This window comes from Lipotes vexillifer, unplaced genomic scaffold (assembly GCF_000442215.2).
Source record: "Lipotes vexillifer unplaced genomic scaffold, Lipotes_vexillifer_v1.1 scaffold429, whole genome shotgun sequence".
Lineage (NCBI taxonomy): Eukaryota > Metazoa > Chordata > Mammalia > Artiodactyla > Lipotidae > Lipotes > Lipotes vexillifer.
The window spans coordinates 719441-740626 of NW_006784171.1; the positions used below are offsets into that span (position 1 = coordinate 719441).

General features: G+C 40.9%; 1 protein-coding gene and 1 pseudogene across 1 annotated transcript in view; both read right to left on the reverse strand.

Moving 5' to 3' along the window:
• Nucleotides 1–21186, reverse strand: part of MYOM1 (myomesin 1) — a 137548-nt gene that overhangs the window by 94376 nt on the left and 21986 nt on the right. Inside the window, exons 3-7 of the mRNA XM_007456559.1 lie at nucleotides 17377–17605; nucleotides 16561–16718; nucleotides 5272–5364; nucleotides 3058–3146; nucleotides 2884–2946 (exon numbers count right to left, since the gene is read on the reverse strand). Of these exons, the coding sequence (XP_007456621.1) occupies nucleotides 2884–2946; nucleotides 3058–3146; nucleotides 5272–5364; nucleotides 16561–16718; nucleotides 17377–17605 (632 nt within the window). The remainder of the gene's footprint in view (nucleotides 1–2883; nucleotides 2947–3057; nucleotides 3147–5271; nucleotides 5365–16560; nucleotides 16719–17376; nucleotides 17606–21186) is intronic.
• On the reverse strand, nucleotides 6592–8016 carry LOC103088103 (BTB/POZ domain-containing protein 10 pseudogene; annotated as a pseudogene).

Below are 21186 nucleotides of genomic sequence, written 5' to 3' on the forward strand. Positions count from 1 at the left end.
TAACACAAAGGTTTCAAAGGCATCATGTGTGAAACTGAAATTCAAATGTGTAACTGCCCAACTCTAAAACTTAGGCCCTTTTTCTCCTATTTCAATTCTCTTCCTAAGACCTCTTAGAATTAATTTGAAAATGCAAGCTAACATTTATTGAGATCACCTTGTGCCAAGTATTGTTCCAAGTGTTTAATATCTATCAACTCAATTAAGCCTCATTATAACCCTATCAGGTAAGTACCATTATTATTCCCATGTTATCGATGGGAAAACAGCAGCACAAGGAGACTAAATAACTGCCCATATGCACCCTGCAGACCCAGGATTTACACTGCCAGGCTGTTTCCAGAGCCTGTGCTCTCAACCAATACGTGGGGTTGACTTGACTTTGTGTGTCCCCAGGCAACCACTCACCAACAGGGAAATGACTTCTCTTTGAAGCATGTGTCCCATCTGCCCCATTTTTATATGATGATGTCCCACTGAGATCAAAACGCAAAACAACTTGAACAGATCTTGTTTATTGGGAAGTTGGGCTGGTTCCAAAGCTGCCTCAGGGAGTAGAGATAAGGGTTATAGGGAGGGCCTGGTTTAGGTCAGGGGTTGGCAAATCTGTGAGCCAACTCTGGATTGCCTCCTGTTTTGTACCATGAAGAATGGGTTTTAAATTTTTTAATGGCTGAAAAAAATCAAAAGAAGGATAATATTTTGTGACATGGGAGAAGTCATAGGAAATTCAAATTTCAGTGTTCATAAATAAGGTTTTATCTGGATACAGCCATGCTCATTCATCTATCTATTGCCGATGGCTGCTTTTGTGTTACAGTGGTAGAGTGGAATAGTTGTGACACAGACCCACACAGCCTAAACTATTTACAATCTAGTCCTTTACAGAAAATGTTTGCCAGTCCCTGGTTTAGAATATGGTTGGTATTAGAAAGACCAGGTTACAAGTCGCTATTCTACCATTATGCGTGGTCTTGACCCATGATTTAATCTCTCTAAATTGTTTCCTCATCTGCATAGCACAGATAAAAAGGCACCCAGTTCATAAGCTTTGGAGAGCATTAAATGAATCAATGCATATAAAAAATGTCCTAGGGGACTTCCCCGGAGGTTCAGTGGTTAAGACTCTGAGCTTCCACTGCAGGGGACATGGGTTCGATCCCTGGTCAGGGAACTAAGATCCCACGTGCCGCACGCAGTAACCAAAAAAAAAAAACAAAACTGGAAATCACCAGTAAAGCTGGCGGTGCTGTCTCCCAGCTCAAAAAAAAAAAAAAAAAAACCCAGTACGGAGTCTGGCACAACTGATCAATACATATTAACTACTAGAGCAGAACCAAGGGCAGGGAGCTTTATCCATGATATTTACCAGCATATTCCAACCACCTAAACTGGCACCTGGCACACGGTAGATGTTCAATAAATACTAGCTGAATTAATGAATAAGAGCCCTCCGTTCTCTATGTTGGGAACAACTGCACTCAGTTCAGGAGCCAGAGGAGGCTCTGAAAGATTAAGAAGTCAGAGAGGTTAGATTGAGCTGGGCTTTCAGACTCTGGCTTGATGGAGAAGAGGGGAATGGAAAAAACATGGATGATGATATAGAAGTGGGACTGAACAGGATACGTGTGGAGGATTGTAGAATGACCAATAGGCCAATCTTGGGGACATTGGGGATAAGTCATAGTTTCAAATTTCCCAGCTATTCTATCTCAATATAAATCAAATTATAGAGGAGGACATGATTTGGGATGTGTTCCTTCTTCACTCTCACCCATCATCCCCTCTTGCCCAGGGGATTGATACCAATGATTACAATTTAGAATATTAAAATTAGGAGCCACTCCATGAAGTCGATGGAGTAGGTCATCTATAGACATCAAACTAATTAGTTAGGTGAAAAATTGAACCATGGGAAAGTATTTTCATCAACCATTTTTAAAACTACCACTTATTTTTTAATGTTTGGAAAATAAGAAGTTCGAGCTTGACTACCGTTTTCAGTCTGAACAGTGTAAGCATCCAATTACTTGAACAACAATAAGGATTTTACTTTTATTGCCTCCCATGAAAAGAAGTTCTGATATAGATGAAATGATTGAAGTTCATAAATTTACAAATTACTATGGATCAGAATATTGTTAATAATTTGTTATTAAACCACATTTAGACCTCATTAAATTGCATTTCATAAATTAATGTATTTATTCATTCATCATCAACTACTACTCTACATCAGGTGCTAGGGTTTAAAGATAAAAGGTCCAGCCTTGCCTTCAAGTGTCTCATGGGTCAGTGGGAGAGAACAGTTAACAGTGTCCAGTGAGATAGATGCTCTTATGAAGGTGCCACAGCTTCACCGGGGGCACCGAACCTTGAGTGGGTGGGGCCTGGGGTGGCAGTGGGGTCAGACATGGATTTCTCAAGGAGTTGATACTGAACTGGATATTTAAAAATGAGTAAAACTGCTCTGATATAGTCCAGACTGTGTGTGTGTGTGTGTGTGTGTGTGTGTCTGTGTGTGTGTGTCTGTGTGTGTCTGTGTGTGTGTGTATGTGGTTAAGTCACTCTGCACAGATTTGTGTAATGATCTTTCTCAATTTAAACACAGAAAGACTTAAAAGCATTTTAAATGCTTTTAAGACTTAAAACCATTTTTAGCCTGTCACATCTGGGCATTTATAAAACCAGAACAAAGCAATTATATGCAGAAAGAGAATATAGTAACCAAAGAATCTGAAAAAATAAAACCAATCACAGGTAGTATTACACACATACTAGCATATATTATAATATAGACTATGTATTTATTTCAGCATTATGGAACAGCTTATTATGCAGTATTGTACAGAGATGACACAGCAAATATACTTTTAAACTTACAGCTGAGGGGCAAGGTGGAGGCCCCCGCATGGAAGCGAGTCTCATCAAACTCTCCCTTATATCCTAGAAGAGAAAGCAGAAAAACATGCCAACTGTTCCTTGCCTTTATTTTTTAGCAGTGAGAATAAATTTTTAAAAAATACACTTTGAATAAAACAAGTTCAGCAAACCTACTCTTTACCACAACCGAAGCATATGCTGAAAGCTCTCCTTTAACATTCATCACCGAGGCCCGGTACTGAGCGGTGTCTTCAAAATCACATCTGAAAGAACGGATGGAAATGAGTGCCCAGTGCAGTGACACTCCTGGTACAGTCGTCACTCAGCATCCACGAGGGACTGGTTCCAGGACCCCCATGGATATTAAAATCCACGGATGCTCAAGTCCCTTAAGTAAAATGGTGTAAAACAGTTGGCCCTCAGTATCTGCGGGTTCCGCCTCCTCGGATACGGAAGGCCGATGTAATTGCTAGCTGTTTCATCAAGGATCTCTTTGCTAACAAGGCACAGGGCAAATCACTGACTGACACATAGCTCTTTGGCACTCTTGATAAAGCTACTCTCTCTGACCCAGCACCCTGTGGTGTGTTATATAGGCCAACAGATCTATCTACCAACAGCTATAGTCCACCGTGACCCTAGCCTGGGTTCATTTAAAATGTCCAAAAAAAAAAAAAAGTCAACAAAGTGTCAAGCATATAAATTACAGTGTGAACAGTGTGATGAAAAATTGGTCTAAAGTTGTATCAGGAGCAGGAAACGTCCAGCCATGTACCTTTGGAGCAGGTAAGACCCCCCCCTTTCCACCTGTTCCTTTAGCATTAGAAGCACACACTTTAATCTCCTGCCTGAACCAAGAATAGTCAACAAAGTGTCAAGCATATAAATTACAGTGTGAACAGTGTGATGAAAAATTGGTCTAAAGTTGTATCAGGAGCAGGAAACGTCCAGCCATGTACCTTTGGAGCAGGTAAGACCCCGAGCACCTTGGGGCCTCCCTCAGGGTGGGTTTCAGTCTGGGGGGCTACAGGGTGATGAAAAGACAAAGAAACAGCCTCTCCTAATAGACACCCACAGACTCCCTGAGCCACAAAATGGATCCCGGTTAGTCTAATGTGCTCTAGCCTCAAAGTACAAATAAGTTATTTAACTTTCAATTCTGCTAAGGTTCAGGCCCACAGAACAACACAAGAAGTGCCATTTGGAAGTTCCTCTAAGTTATAATGCAGAAATTGGGATGTTGTTAATAACGGAGTAGAGAGAGAAGGATCTCACACAGAGATGAACAGGCTAAGATTTCAAAGAAGGCTGTTCTGTGTCTTATCACTGCCAGTGTTCGTGTTCTTCATTGTTCCTCTGGGTTTAGTTTCATTTGTAATATCTTAATTCTTGTTGAAATCTACAGACATCAATAGAACCCCAGGAGGGTCAATACAGTTGCCTTTCCCATAGCTATTTAATTATAAAGCAACCACATAGCTTGCTGCTGCCTCGGTAGAATCTCCGACTGGCAGAATGGATGTAACTTTAGGAAGGGGTCAATGCTTGGCGAAAGCCCCAGAGACCCAGGGTTCTTTCTGCTTGAAGCCCAGCATCACCTGTGTCAACTGCTCTGACCTGAGAAGGCTATGAATCTCTTGAGATCAGAATGACGTAATTTTTTTTTTACTTTGACATCTCAGCATGTCATGGTTTTATTTGAACCGAAAATGCTGGGAGCTCGTTTAACTTTTTCATCCACATAACTAGGCTTGGATTTCAAAACCACATTAGGAGACATGATAAACCTTTGAAAACTTGGAAATTTTGATGTGGATTCTGCTTTCAAATTTTGCTTTTGATTTTGCTTTATAAACATCCCAATGTCAGGCTCTGCGTCCATCTACAGGCTGACAGGGTGGGCACATAGTTTCCCACAGTTCCTGGTGAGCTGAAGGAAAGAACAATTTCTCTAAGTCCAGCTTATTTTCAATGTCACCCACCCCAAACTTCATTGGCCTTTACTGATTAAAGGCAAAAGTGTATAGTGATGGCATAGATTTGGAGCTCTGAAAGGATAACTGAATATAAATGCCTATTTATGTAACTTATTTTCTTACTAATGTCTAAGAAAAACTCTCCAGTATATAAAAGGATAAATAGATACAAATGAATTTTTCCTCATCGTCTTTGACTAAATTCAAGTAAGATCACTTTGGGAGGTAATGTGGGCTTGGTAAGAGTGTCATGCTTATCGCTCTTCGGTGTGCACCAAGAAGCAACATATGGGACTGTCCCCCACCCTGATCGCACTGCATTGGGAGGAAAAGGGGACAGTCGTTAACTGGAGTGCAAATTGCCACCCTAAGCAACTGCTGGGCAACACACACAGACCCTGATGTCTCTTACGCGTTTATCTCCAGAGTGTGCATTCCATATCGGCTTTCGATAATATACTTTCCAGGGTTTGCATGAACATCTATTGGCACCTGGTTTTTATACCTATGAGACAATGGAAACAAGGTGAAGTAAGTTGAGGTGTAAATAGATTCATGATTAAAAGCAACACACACACAACTGTTGTTCTTGAAGGAACACCTGTAAACAAAGCACTGAGGTCAGTAGTGGGGTCTGTTCAATAAATGCAAATAAAACACATTATAAATATTATAAAACTTCTTTTTCTTAATATTAAAACAATGGAATTTTATTTTGATGAAAAATGAGTTTACAATCATTTAGTAAATGAAGAGCAAACACTTCATTTTCCTAACCCATAACTCGAAAAAAATCATTAGTGAATAAATATCTGTGAACAGATTAAGGGTAAGGCAGACTGGAAAATAAACCACCTGAAGTTCACACTCCCTGCATGTGACTCACTTGAAAAGGATGAAAACGGCGCTGGAGATAACTGATAAGATATGGCCATTGAATCTCATCCTAATCATTCAAATAAGCCCAAGGATACTCATTTTTTGCTCATCGTGGGCAGCAAACTATACACATTTTACTAAAGGAATACTTTGATAGAAGCACTTATTTAGATTATATTGTGCATCACAATTATTAAAATGGCTTGAACAGTTCCACTTAACCACCATATATAAAGTGCAACTATATAATGTTCTACAGTTTATCTGGGGTGTGATGAATATCGATCTAGACTGAAAGTACCCCAGCTGCCAATTTCCGCCACTTCTGAAAAGATCTAGATGTGTGAAAAAGGACTGTTCCCCCATACAAATAACCAATTTCACAAACCTACTGGTAAACCAATACATTTACATAACTGGAACCTCAAGATGCTAGAATTGTACTCATTTAAAAAACCATTCAGGGCTTCCCTGGTGGCGCAGTGGTTGAGTCCGCCTGCCGATGCAGGGGACGCGGGTTTGGGCCCCGGTCCGGGAAGATCCCACATGCCGCGGAGCGGCTGGGCCCGTGAGCCATGGCCGCTGAGCCTGCGCGTCCGGAGCCTGTGCTCCGCGACGGGAGAGGCCACAATAGTGAGGGGCCCGCGTACCGCAAAACAAACAAACAAACAAACAAAAAACCATTCAGCCATTCAACCATTTTAAAAACCATGGTCTTTAAAAAAGTTTACACTGCAATATCCTAAACACTGTTCTGTGCATCTCACAATGAAGAGAGTGGCCTTGCAGTGCAGGATGAGAGTGCAGCGTCATTGTGAAGAGTAGCACGCTATGGTTTCAAGGAACATCACCATCACAGCATCAGATTCTGTGCGTCAGGATCGAGGTCCTTGTTGCTAGAAGGGGGATGGATAGGGAAAATACCGAGCTCATCCACCTGAGGAGTTGGGTGCATGGCTACTGGTCCTGGGGAATGTCAGCTGCAGCCACTGCAAGGTTGGTGATAGATTTCCTCTTTACACACTGAAAGTCTACACACCGGCTCTTTCCTGCTTCCTTCTCCCAAGACATTCGAATAAAGGGTCTTTGGACATAGTTGTAAATCACTTCTGGGCAGCCCCCAGGCCTTTTCTTTTACTTCTTTCTTTGTAGGTTGGACAACCTTTTATTCCCAATCTAATCTTCTTAAACCCCTCTCCGTCAAAACTGATTTGGCCACAACTTTGTTTTCAATGTACTTGAAAAATCTATATAATTTTGTGCTATAAATAATTTGTGAATATTATTCTCCCATCTGTGGTGGATACTCTTCATCCCAATCAACCACATCATCACCTGTAAGCACCACTATGTGGCATTCATGTTCCCCACTCTGGGCACTAGCTACCATGGGAGGCAGAGTCATTTCCTCCAGGTAAAATTCGAACTGTCTACGGGCACCATCATTTGATAACTCATGCATTAGGGCACTGAGATCTCTACATTTAATAGTACTATATTCAAAAGAGATACAAAGAGAGTCGCATGGTTCTCTCAGCTCAGGAATAGACATGCCATCGGGACAATGGATTATCCCTGTTTTATAGTAATCCAGAATAGCTCGAAACACAGTACAGCCAATCCCCTCTGCCACCTCATACTCTCCCTTCTCGCTGGGACATGTAGAGTTATGTTCTCTGCCAGATCCAAACATCCTGCCCAACACTGCATATGGCTGAGCGGTAAAAATGGATGGGTCTACAACAAATTTAGTGTCATCCACTATTAGTGTCACTCGTTCTGACGTTCTTACATTCCGACCTCCTTATTTTGCATTTTCATACAAAAACACCATTTCCCCAGATGTCTTACAGCTACCATCTGAACTTGACTGACTACTGTTTCTGCTGCTGTTCCCAGCACTGCTCCTGGAACCATTTGGAGATGCTTTTTGAGGATGAGGACTGCTTGGACGAGAGGAACTGTGATCCTTTTCACATTCAACATGGTGCTGTCGTGTTGAAGTAACATTTCTAATACAAGGAATGAGCTGAGATTCTGTTCTTTCGTGAGATGAATCTTGTGATCTGTCACTTGACCTTCGTCTATCTCTTGATCTCTCGTTGAGAGAGATCAAGTCACCATGTAGACTCATTTTGGTGTGGTCAACAACTCCTTTGGCAACATGTGGGGGAGTACTTGAATGTTTATAAAGTTTACGACGTCTACTATTCAATTTCCGATCCCAGTTCTCTGGATCACTGGAGTTACCGTCATAAGGATGAGGCCATCCTGCCATCCCACTTCAAGCTTCCTCACATTGCTGCTCTGAAAGCACACATGTAGCACCCATAACCTGTAGTCCCCCTTGAGTGTCCAGGCACAGGCTGGGGCCGGCGACACCTCCCCTTCCTCCCCAACTGGATCCCTCCGGAGGTGTCTGTGGCAGCGGATGCTCTGGCGGCTGGGGCTACAAGAGCTTCCCCGACAGGTTGCAGGCCGGCTCCTAGGCTGCTTCTTGCCTAAAACTTCTTGATGAATGTGCTTTCCTCTCCTCCGTTACAAAAATTACGTTCAAGAAGTTGGACATTCACAGCAATGTGGTTGAATCTTGCATGTGTAATGTTGAGTGAAAAGAGCCAGACACAAAAGAATATAATGATTGCTTTTATGTAAAGTACAAAACCAGAAAAGACTAATTAATGCTGCTAGAAGTCAGGAGAGTGATTCCCCCGGAGCAGGGCAGGGGGGATTAAGGAGACATCCTGGGTGCTGAAATTGTTTGGTTTCTTGATTTAGGTGCTGGTTACCTGCGTGTATGCAGTCTACAAAAATTCATCAGAGTTCTACATTTATATGTGATATGCACTTTTTAATGTGTATATGATACTTCAATAGAAGATCTAAAAAAAAAGAAAACGAAGACTTGCCTATTGTTGACACAACAGAGAGGAAGGCTTTGAGTGGGTTTTTTGTTGGCTGTCTGTGTAGGATGAAAGCAAAACATTCTTCCTACTAACATTCTTGCATGTTGTTCAAAACCTTGCCATTGCATTGAAAGCTCATTATATTTGTTTTACTCTTTTGTGAGCAAGCATAGCTCTCCTCTTGGAAGAACTTAAAATATCAATCATGAAGGAAAACTATTGACAAATAGGAGCTGAAAGATTCCTTTTTTCTGACTGGCCATCCTTGGTGAAGCCTCTCAGCCTTGAGAGGCTGGGGCTCCATGGAGGGGTCCCTCCTGAGACACTGTCTCCTGAGTCTGCAAGGGGCACCTTCTTTGCCACATCCTCAGGTTCTCAGTAGCCAGTGGCTATGGTGCTGGACCAGGCTTTTCTGCTTAAGCCATTTTCTGTCCCAAAGAGGAGCTGGACTTCATTTGATTCCCTTTCAGACACCCCACTTCACTTGTGCCGACATCGCAAATAACACTAATAACCATAATGGACACAGAGTGTTTACTGTGAGCCAGGCAAGTGCTTTAAATTCAGTCCTCTCAACAACTGCACGAGATGGTACTACTTTTAACGTAGTAAAGTAGTAGCGTTTTCCAGATGAAGAAACCCAGGCATGGAGAGGTTAAGTGTCTTGCCCCAGCTCTCACAGCTAGAACAGCAGAGCTGGGATTTGCACCCAGGCAGTCTGGCTCCTCACAACATGGGATGCTTCCACTTTCCAGCTGTTCTCTATTTAGCTGCATTTTTTTTTTTTTTTTTTTTTTTGCTGTACGCGGGCCTCTCACTGTTGTGGCCTCTCCCATTGTGGAGCACAGGCTCCGGACGTGCAGGCCCAGCGGCCATGGCTCACAGGCCCAGCCGCTCCGCGGCATGTGGGATCCTCCCGGACCGGGGCACGAACCCGTGTCCCCTGCATCGGCAGGCGGACTCTCAACCACTGCGCCACCAGGGAAGCCCTATTTAGCTGCATTTTATTTCTTCAGATTTCTGGGCATGGTTATAAGGAGGTTTGGGAGCAGGGAAAGTGGTGGAAAGGGAGAGAAAGAAAGGAAATAATCTTCAGCCAGTCCCCACCTCTCCCCAGCTTGTACACTCATACACTCCACACACACACACACACACACATGTGCACCCTATGTCCCTAAAATGCACCATTTTTTATACTTTAAAAAATGTACCATTCTCCTTCTCCACCTGGCGAAATCCCAACTCGTCCTTCAAGGCTCTGATCAAATGTCACTTCTTCAATAATCTCTCCCTTGAAATCCCATACAATATCATTCCTGCCTGTCCGCACTGGTGTTACTTGGTTCAAATGGAAATATATAACATTTATCAAATTATGGTTGGACAAGTGTCACTTCTACTAAGGTGTGCGTGCCTTGAAGCTGGGGATTTGTCTGACCCCTACTTACTTCTATTGCCACTCTCAAGGAAGTAGGCATCACAGGCAAATATTAGGCACTCAGTGTTTGCTAAACTGGATTGAACAGAGTCATTGGGTAACACCATAGATTTAACCGTGCTTCCTGATTTGGGGCTGAAGGAACGGAGCTCTAACGAATCCATCCTTCATGATATGGATAATTTAAAATAAGTGCATGTGAAGAAGGTGTGTTGAGGCTCTTTGTGTCCCGGTTCCCTAGGATGTGAAACGGGAGGGTGGACTGGCTTAGGAACTGCAGCTGCATAGCAGGTGTAGGGGCACAGCCTTCTGCCCCACCCTTGGGAGCCATCCCTAGTTGCTTCTGACAGCCCGGAAGCAGCCTCGGTTAGCTGTCTCCCCACAGGGCTCCAGGCACACAGGACTGTTTGATCAGAGATGGCGTGTAAAAAGAAATCTGCGGCCGCTCCTAATCTGGGACATTCCTTGCTTTGATGAATGACAGGGTAGAACATGTTAGTCAGCGTGTTCTCCTGACTGAATTGGTTTAGGTCATTTCACACTTGGCTCAGAAGCTCCCTCTTGCTCAGTTTTCTCCTTTGCTGCGGTGTTTTCAGTATTTCCTTCTAACATAAGAAGAGAAATATGACACCCAATTCTGTGTGGCAGGTGCTACTTGACCAAACAACTGAGTGACACTCGATTTGGCTTCTGACCAAAAACATTGTTCATATTTCTATAAAGTTTGAATTAAAACAGCATTTGCAACTCCCAGGCTTTCTTCACCTTCCTTGTCCTTCTGTCCAATCCGACTTAGCACCTCAATGCCTTCCCCCCCATCCCCCAACCCCCAGCTAAACAGCCATGGCTTCTCTGTCTCTGTCTCTGTCTCTGTCTCTGTCTCTCTCTCTCTCTCACACACACACACACACACACACACACACACACACACACACACACATGCACTTTGAGGACCTTCCGTCCTCTCCACTGGAACTCCAATGTCAGTGTAAGAAGCATCTGTTTTAAAGCTGCAGACATGGATTAAATGAGGAAGTGATTTCGATTCTATTCTCCAAGGAATTCACCTAGCTAGGCGCTTGGGTTCAGAGTCATTTGCGATTGGCTGTCTTCACCATCAAGTCAGGGGAGAAAAGTAGGATTTGAGGCCTGCTCTGTATATGCTTCACAGTTTGCTACTTCTGGAAAATGAAATTCCAAACTGGTCAGTCATCGGCTAATTTTGGAGAGTTATCTACACCCTGGGGTTATTCGTCAGAGGGTTTCTGAAATTCCTGTGAACATTTAGATGTACAGCATTTTCCTTATCATTTTCATGTAGAGTCTATGAACTAGTTAATGAGCTTCTGTTACAAGTATTTCTAGAATAATACTCTTCATGTATGTGTGTAAAATACACACTTAATTCCTCCAAACAAATGTCTGTTTTGGATATTGGGCTGACTTTGATAAGAAGAGATTACAGTGAAAGCTCTTTGGCAGTGTACAGCATGGTCAAACAAAAGGGCTTCACTCTAACTTTTCTCTATCAGCAAATAATGCCTGCCAAAATGATCTTTTCATGTTGAATACCCCTGCAAGTGTGGTTGCTACTTAGAATGCAACCCTACTGTTTTGAATAAATAGCTGTTACTTTAAAAACCAATTAGCTGAGAGAGAGCTATTCCATTAGCATAGAATTTGGACTTAAATAAATAAGAAAAATCTAAAATAAAATCCCAAACCCTTATACCTGGGAAGTAATTATAAATAATTTTTAACTATTTTAAACGCAGGCTGTTTTCCTAAGATAATATGATAGTAATTGCTAAATTTAAATACATTGTGAATAACTCTAATCTTATAAACAAATTCAATACATGATTCTATCATGGAATTTGTGAATTCGCATAATTTGCAAAAATAGATTAAGGCTTTTCCAAATCTCTGGACTCTTCCTAAGATACATTTCTCGTACTATTTTATTCCCAGGTTTTGAACTCTTATCATGCCTAATGACAAATATCTTTGTCTATTTGACAATGACTTCAGGGATAATCTGAAGAATTTCAAATATGTATTTTTAAGTGTCTTGCGTGAGGATCTAGCCCAGTAACCACATACACATCTGAAAACTTGGGTATTGAGTGACCATTAGACTAATACTAATCCTCACTAACACTAACACATTGCTTCAGGGGGTTTGTGTGAGTCTCCCTGCAGATTACAATCCAGGCTTCCATTGAAAAAACTGATTTAGACTTTGGGCTCGAAATGCAATTAAATCTGGCTCTTTTTTTAAAAAAAGAAGTGTAAAATTAATGCAATTCTCTCCTTCTCTTAAAGAGAACTTTTCTCCCTCATTTCACATAGTTTTTACAATTTGACTGGGCAATACAGGCATATGGTTCAAGGACCAGAAAATATCAGGGTGCCCAGAAAACATTCTCCTTCCTCAAACCTGTCTGCCTTCTGCCCAGCTCCTCCCCATAGCTAGCTGTTCTCCTTAGATTCTTACATAGCTTTCCAGAGCTTCCTTATGCAAGTAATATGGATACAAACATAAATGTTTTTCCTCCCCTTTTAAACCAATATATAGCCTATTAAACAAGTTATTATGTAAATATAGCCTATTAAGTAAAACAGCTTTGATTTTTCACCACATATAGATTTCTCCTTCTCTGTTGACAAGCCCTCCTTCCGGATGGCCTGCTTCACTGTGGTGGTGCAGCAGCGTCATCTACAGCTAACTTTTCTACCGGACGCAAAGCCCACAGGCTTCCTTCTGCTCGGAAAGTGACCTCAGCGTCTCCACACCGGGCCCTGATGAATGACGGGCTCGCCTGTCAGTGAGCGCTCCCCTGCTACCCTCTAGATTCCATCCAGACGGATTTAGTTAGTACGCGGGGTTGGCCAAAGAGCAGCTGCTGTGTGTTATCATTTGTTAGACCTCAGGGGCTTCCATGACCTGAGGGTGCCCAGTGGAAACTTGGAACTGAACCCTCTTTGGAAAGGAGTCTGAGGGAGCCAGGCCCCAGGCACACATGCCTTTGAGAGCTAAAGGCTTCAAGCGGAGGCATCACAACTGCCCGCAGCAACATCACACACTTATTTCTGTACTTTCCCTTCTTCTATTCAGTAAGGTCATTCTCAATTATTTCTTTCATACTTATACTCAGTGTCAGGCCCAGGAAGCTGCAGCTGGGTACAAAAGAGGCATAAATGCCAGCAAATTAGTCACCACCAACCGTGGTTCTTGCTAGGTCATGGATTCCCTGCTCATTGAGGGGAAGGATGCTCACTGAAGATCGCATACTCGGGACCAGCAGCTTGCAAAGTAAATTAGAGCTTCGTTTCATGATTATTTTTAAAAACGCAACGTACCCGGCAAGCTATAATCAATCCTACATGGAAGTTTACTCTCAGAGGTGGATTTACCTTGAAACCAGTGAAGCTCAAGTTTCAGGGTCTGTCATCAGCATGGGTCCCCATAAGGCTCTGTGCCTAATGCATATGACTTAACTTTATATTCTTTTTTGTAAAAATGCTCCTCAAATTGTATAACTCTTATGCCCCACAAAACCTGGATCTGACCTTATTTATTGCCACAGCCAATTTTCAGTTATCTTCTAGCTGATGGTCCAAATTTCAGCTTTATCCAGGGGCAAATCTTGCTTGCTAAATAAGGTGAACTATTTTCTTAGTGGTCCACTGGTTCTTTTGTTTTCATATTTACTTCTCACTTGACTTGCAAGGCAACAGGACTTTCTGTGAAATGGTCTGATCTGTCCCTACTGGGAGAATTCTTAATACAGAATGGATTTGACTTCTCCAAGCACAAAAGGGGTCACGGGAACTAGAGAAGGTTTGTTCCAGTCAACGACAGCCTCCCAAACAGCCTCCCAATCATTCCTGAGACAAATCTTGCCTCTGTGCCTTTGTTTTTGATTCAAATGAACCCCTAGGCCATAAAATTCATACGTTAAGGAAATAAATACTTCAAAGCTAAATGTGAAAGATTTGAGGGATCAATCATACTTCTTCTCAGCCCCATTAGTGAAGATAACTAAAAACTGACAGTATGGGCTTCCCTGGAGGCACAGTGGTTGAGAATCCGCCTGCCAATGAAGGGGACACAGGTTCGAGCCCTGGTCCGGGAAGATCCCATGTGCCACGGAGCAACTAAGCCCATGCGCCCCAACTACTGAGCCTGCGCTCTACAGCCCGCGAGCCACAACTACTGATCCCATGTGCCACAACTACTGAAGCCCACGTGCCTAGAACCCGAACCCGGCAACAAGAGAAGCCACCGCAATGAGAAGGCTGCGACTGCAACGAAGAATAGCCCCTGCTCGCCACAACTAGAGAAAAGCCCGCATGCAGCAACAAAGACCCAACTCAGCCAAAAAAGAAAAACCAAAAACTGACAGTATTTCTATTTTCCAATTTGACTGGAGTTTTACGGGTTGACAATTTAGTCATCTCATATTTTTTCTGTGGCGTTTTAATCTTTTTTGTTTGTTTTTATTTTTTTAACATAAACATATTTACTCATTTGCTTATTTTTGTTTGTTTTTAAATCACTCCTTTTTCAGCCCACAAAGCACTATGTAAGGAGTTTAATCTTTAACAGAATTAGAGCTCTGCCTTTGTAGAGCCCCATTACTCTGGCTTAGTAACACCATCAGTGGTACATGGCATGTTTTTATTCTAGTTGCTATGTATTTAACGGAATAAATAAATGTTTAAGAAATTAATATTTACCTCCTAGAGATTACTTTGTATTCTTTTGAAAATTATCTTTAACTCTGATGTTTAAAAATCAGGAAAACAGAGATAGGACACTGTGTAATAAATATATCTACTTAAGGACTCCAATGATTCATTTATTGGTAATACATTTTAATTCATGAAAGATGAGAATTTTTTTTACTCATCAAGTAATTTTTTTTTTTTAAACATCTTTACTGGAGTATAATTGCTTTACAATGGTGTGTTAGTTTCTGCTTCATAACAAAGTGAATCTCAAGTAATATTTCTTGGAGTTAAAAATTTGTTATTCTTTATGTATTTCTATAGGAAAGTTTGGATTTTTTTCTGAGGTGGGAAGTAATCAGTTTTTTAAGAGGAAATGTCCCTTTGATAGGCCAATTTGTGCAACTCTATAGGTAGAGAGAAAGGTGGGCAAAGATGGACTGATTCCTAACTTACTAAAGTATACTCTTATACTTTTAAAGCTTGGAAATTGATTTTTTAAACTTCATTTTCATCTAAATATGTTCCTACATTTATCATCTTTGTTTACTATAAATTATTTGCCTTGGTAATATAGAGCTGGCTTTGGTTTCATTCTTTGGTTTTCAAACTCAAGAACCCTGGAAAGAGTTAACATACAAGAAAAACTGTAAGTAAATCCAATATTACCACAGGCAGATTGATATCACAGGTAAATTTTAAAAAAACACAACTCACCACCTGCTCCTTAAGAATAACCTTAGTTAGCAGTTTATCTTGTCAGCCACCTCCATTACGCTAGCCAGGTGTCCAAAGAACATTAGAAATTACAGAAAAGAGAGGAAGAGAGAGGCGCTCTTTGGGTGACAGTGCTATTCTATGAAGTGTTTATACTGTGACATAAGGCATATTTACCGCCACTCCCGAGGATAAGGGAACTGTATGCAAAATACCCCTGATGGAAAACGCCTTTTAAAACTGGTTAGCACAGGGAGATCAGCTCGGTGCTTTGTGACCGCCTGGAGGGGTGGGATAGGGAGGGTGGGAGGGAGGGAGGGAGACGCAAGAGGGAAGAGATATGGGAACATATGTATATGTATAACTGATTCATTTTGTTGTAAAGCAGAAACTAACACACCATTGTAAAGCAATTATACCCCAATAAAGATGTTAAAAAAAAAAAAACTGGCCCACAATCCTCTTCAGACTTCTGTTCTCTATGGCAGACATTCATGCCGAATGATGGGAGAGTTCTGAGTTTAGGGATCACAAAGTCATTGACAATTGCAATAGGATATATAATGGATGGAAAAAAGGGGAACATATTCGTATGGAACAAAAATTTCTTCAGGCCCCATAGTTGTAACAGCTACCTCTTTTTTTTGGCTTTAGAAAACACATTAAGACCTCAGCTCATGTGAGGAGTAGAGATGGAGCCCTCTGGGTCTTAAGTACTTTTAAAAAGGTGGTATCACTTCTCATCACAAAATGATACCAAATAAATATGCTGACTAAACTTTAACACTTTATATAAGATAAAGACCCATTTGTATAATAGGATTATAAAGTATAATAAATCGTAATGGATGCAAGACTCTTCTTTCCTTCCATATATGTATTCTTTCTTCACTATTTAAAAAATCTATTCAAATTTGTAGATGCTTTCACTGACTCTTGCATATTCACAATGTCACATGTTTCCACAAGAGGTAAAATTAACTTTGAGTAATCGATTCTATGAGAAATTTTCATAATGATAGCATACCATGTGAGCCGAGGTTCTGGCCAGCCGGCTACAGAGCAGTGTAATTTTACATTTTCTTTCTCCCAAACAGTGTGGGAACGAGGTTTAATGACAAATTCAGGAGCATGGAGAAGACTATCTTCATTCAACTTTTTATGATATGCCTCAGTTTCTTCTAACTGAAAAAAAAATCAACATATTATGAAATCAAAGTAACGTGCTACAAAAATGTAATGTAGAAATCAAAATGATCATTTTTTTCATGTGGAGCCTTACTTTTGCATTCATTTCAAACGAATTCCCGTCACCCCTTTTGAAAACAGACACATCACTTAATTTTTAACATTGTAAGCCTGAGCAACATATTTTACTTCTCTAAGGTGGATTTCTTAAGGTTCTTCAAGAACTTTAATTTCTATAGAAACTAAAATTTCACAGAATTTAAATATTAAGTGTGTCTTTCTTTGACCTATACATTTTGATGTCTTTTTCCTTCTTTTGTTTCTCCGCAAGACCACATATTTCTTCATTTGAAGCTAATTAATCTATATTAACACACATATACACAATGTTACATGCATTTCTACTTTTTAAAATTAATATTTATTGGAGTATAGTTGATTTACAATGTGGTGTTAGTTTCTGCTGTGCAGCAAAGTGAATCAGTTATACATATACATATATCCACTCTTTTTAGATTCTATTCCCATATAGGCCATTACAGAGTATTGAGCAGAGTTCCCTGTGCTATACAGTAGGTCCTTACTCGTTATCTACTTTATGTATAGTGGTAGCATTTCTACTTTTGTAAGTTATATTAAATTGTCTTTTTTTTACCGTTTTTTTCAGTGACAGGTGTTCTGCCTTTTCTCGAATTGCAACTTTCCTCGACTTCTCAAAACCTTCCTCCTGGCGAAGCATGGACGTGGACTGTTTGGATACTGTGGACTGCTTGGCTGCCGTGACTCCTTCCTCTCTAGCAAGGAGATTCCTCTGGGCTATGTAAGCAGCAGCTTCTTTAATTCTTTCTTCTTCCGTGTCTGTAATTCCACTGACATGCACTTGGCTAAAATATAATAACAGCGAAATATGGATATTGCGGATGGCAGTGATGAGATAGCGCAATTTTACCAAGTTCAAAGTGCTCGACCTCAGATGCTGTACACTGTGCCCAAAGAAAACCTGACATAGAAAGACCTGGTAAATAGGAGCTAACTCTTCACACATGGCAGTGATCTTCACCTTAACCAACAATGATAACCACAATAATACTACCTATTCCGGCTGTGGTGCCTTGACAAGTGCTATTTACATACATTGTCTCATTTTTCCCCACAACAACCCTTTGAAGTAGACTGTACCCTCTCTACTTTAGATATACGGCAACAAGACACGGAGAAGTTAGATAACTTGCCCAACGTCATTTCTTTGGTTTCCTTAGTGTGTTTAAATATGATTTAGTCTATAAAAAAATATTAAGTTACGACTTCCTTCCAGAAAAGATGATATTGTAAAATGACAGACAGTTGTGTGGCTGTGATTCTGATCTTCGACTATATGCTTGATCTGGATTCTGTAACTCAGATGATGTAATGCATTGCCCAGAGGTGCTGCACGCAGAAATAAGTTGTAAATTTACGTGAGATCCTTAAGCCTAGTGGGTTTCCTTTCCATGATAATAAAGGTTGTGTGTGTGTATATACATATTTAATATGACAGCCTTACTTTGTGCTTACACACAGTCCTGTTGTAAAGAAATGATCAAACTCACAGCTGAAGTGTTGATGCTGACAAAAGTGACTTGTTTTTACTCATAATTGATGATGATGATGGCAAGTGAGTGGTTACATCCCAAAGTGCTGTGCCTAATATAGTAGTTTATGATAGAATTTGTGCTGTGATTTAGTAATGTTGTTTAAAATATTTGGATTATTTTAAAACTCCTTCAATACCTTTGTTGTCAATCCTATTACATGTTTCAGTGAGGAGTATATTGATTATATTGAAGATTCTCTTGAGATTGAGTCTCCTGAGACCTCTTAAGGCAGAACTGTACATTTGTTTTTCTTATAAGAAAAATTACTTCAAACTTCAAGCAAACACTGACATTGTGTTTACAAGTCCCTGGCACCTGAATCTATATAGTTTGCTGTCGAGTAGGACGCAACATTTGCACAAGTTTGGAATTTCTCATGGAATATTACTAAAACATCTGGTAGACAAATTAGTCCACCTTGTGTTTTACTCAACTTAGTGAGTAAATTTTAATTTCTTTTCCCTTCTCTCTATCTCTCCAAATATTAATAAGTAGTCTCTACCAAGGAAGTTATCTGCTATAATTTAGGGGGAGAAAAAGGAAGATGGAACATTTTTAGCTTAGTGTCCTGACATAATTACCTCTAACTTTTCTTTTTGAATGAGATAGGAAGTGAATGAATTAATAAGTGAATACAAAACAAACGTCATGAGAATCTACTTGGGATTCTCTATAGAGGCTAATATACAATATAGAGATTTGAAATGAGGTTTGTAATATGATTCAATATGTATAGTAATGGATTATATTCAATGCTAGTCCAGCCCCAAGTTGAGACAACTCTAAGTGAAGTTCACATACCCTTTAACAGTGGATGTGCTAACATAGCTCTAGAGGGCAGAATAGAGTCATGGTTTCCCTGCCTTTTCCATTTGCAAATAAGGTAAACCTTGGGGAAAAAAACTGTAATTATTTCACAGGAAAACTCAAGTACACTTAAAAATATATTTTTGACCCAGGACAGCAGGCACATTTGCCTTTAAGTAAATATAAGTGCATGTCAGTGGTAACCCTGCTATAATTTGGGTACAAGAGCAAGAATATGATACTAACATCAAAAACACACTACTGCAAATTTAAAATAAATTTAAAACCTTTCCAGGGCTTCCCTGGTGGCGCAGTGGTTGAGAGTCTGCCTGCTGCTGCAGGGTACATGGGTTCGTGCCCCAGTCTGGGAAGATCCCACATGCCGCAGAGCGGCTGGGCCCGTGAGCCATGGCCGCTGAGCCTGAGCGTCCAGAGCCTGTGCTCCACAACGGGAGAGGCCACAACAGTGAGAGGCCTGTGTACCGCAATAAAAATTTTAAAAAATTTAAAAAAAATAACAAAAGAAGTGGAATTTTCAAATGTCATCCAGAAGAAACCATATTCTCCAGAAATATACTACGGTTGCATTTGCCAATCCTAGGGGGACTCTCAGCTCTTCCACTACCAGCCATGTGGTTTTCAGCAAGTCACTGAGCTTAGATTTCCTTGTCCAAAAATTGACATATTAATATCTCTCCAGGGCTGGATGGAGGACTTAGCAAGATAGTTTATATAATGCACCTAGAGTGATTCCCAGCAAACAATAGGTACTCAGCAAATGTTCATTACTTTCCCATCCTCTTAGATTGTTAATACTGTCAATACCATTATGCAGTGTTCTTTTCATAGTAACAGAATATAGGAGATGGCTCCATATAGAAAATGAAGGCAAGCTAGAAATAAAACCTAGAAGATAAAATTTTTATTCACATTTTCTTTTATCACAGTTTATTTTGTAAATTATCTTTTTTTTTAATATTTATTTTATTTATTTATTTTTGGCTGTGTTGGGTCTTTGTTGCTGTGCGTGGGCTTTTTCTAGTTGCCATGAGTGGGGGCTACTCTGTTGTGGTGCGTGGACTTCTTACTGCGGTAGCTTCTCTTGTTGCAGAGCACAGGCTTTGGCACATAGGCTTCAGTAGTTGCAGGTCACGGGCTCAGTAGTTGTGGCTCACGGGCTCTAGAGCACAGGCTCAGTACTTGTGGCACATGGGCTTAGTTGGTCTGCCCCACGTGGGATCTTCCCGGACCAGGGATCGAACCCATGTCCCCTGCATTGGCAGGCAGATTCTCAACCACTGCACCACCAGGGAAGCCCTAAATTATCATTTCTTTAGACTGGCCTGGAGGGGACAAAATGGTTTGGTGGGGAAAAGGCAGGGAGAAGATGGTGAGTGAGCAGCTTCACTTCATGCCCACACAGGTGGAGAGGCATGCCATGTAGGTTAATACTAAGCTGACATGATTTATAAATGATTTTTTAAAAAACAGAGTGGGAAAAAAGAAGAAAATAAAATATTTCACTTCTCTAACCTAGCCATCTCCTAAAAGGAATATGAGTGTCATTAAACCAACTGTGAAGAGGTTGATTCTGGGCAAGCATACTTAACAATATAAGTATGTTTGTCAGGAAAGTTCACTTAAAAAAATCAGATATAAAAAAAAAGTCAAAGAGGGCTTCCCTGGTGGCACAGTGGTTGAGGGTCCGCCTGCCAATGCAGGGGACACGGGTTCGTGACCCGTCCAGGAAGATCCCACATGCCGCGGAGCGGCTGGGCTCGTGAGCCATGGTCGCTAAGCCTGCGTGTCCAGAGCCTGTGCTCCGCAACGGGAGAGGTCACAACAGTGAGAGGCCCGCATACCGCGAAAAAAAAAAAAGTCAAAGGTATAAAATGAAAAGCTAAAAATAGAATATTGTTTACCCCCTTACCTTCCTAAGTAGGTTCAGAGCAATTATGACATTAGCCTCCGAAACAATTCAGAAAGGAACCATCAGAAAGCAGTGGAAAGAAAAAATGTAGGGA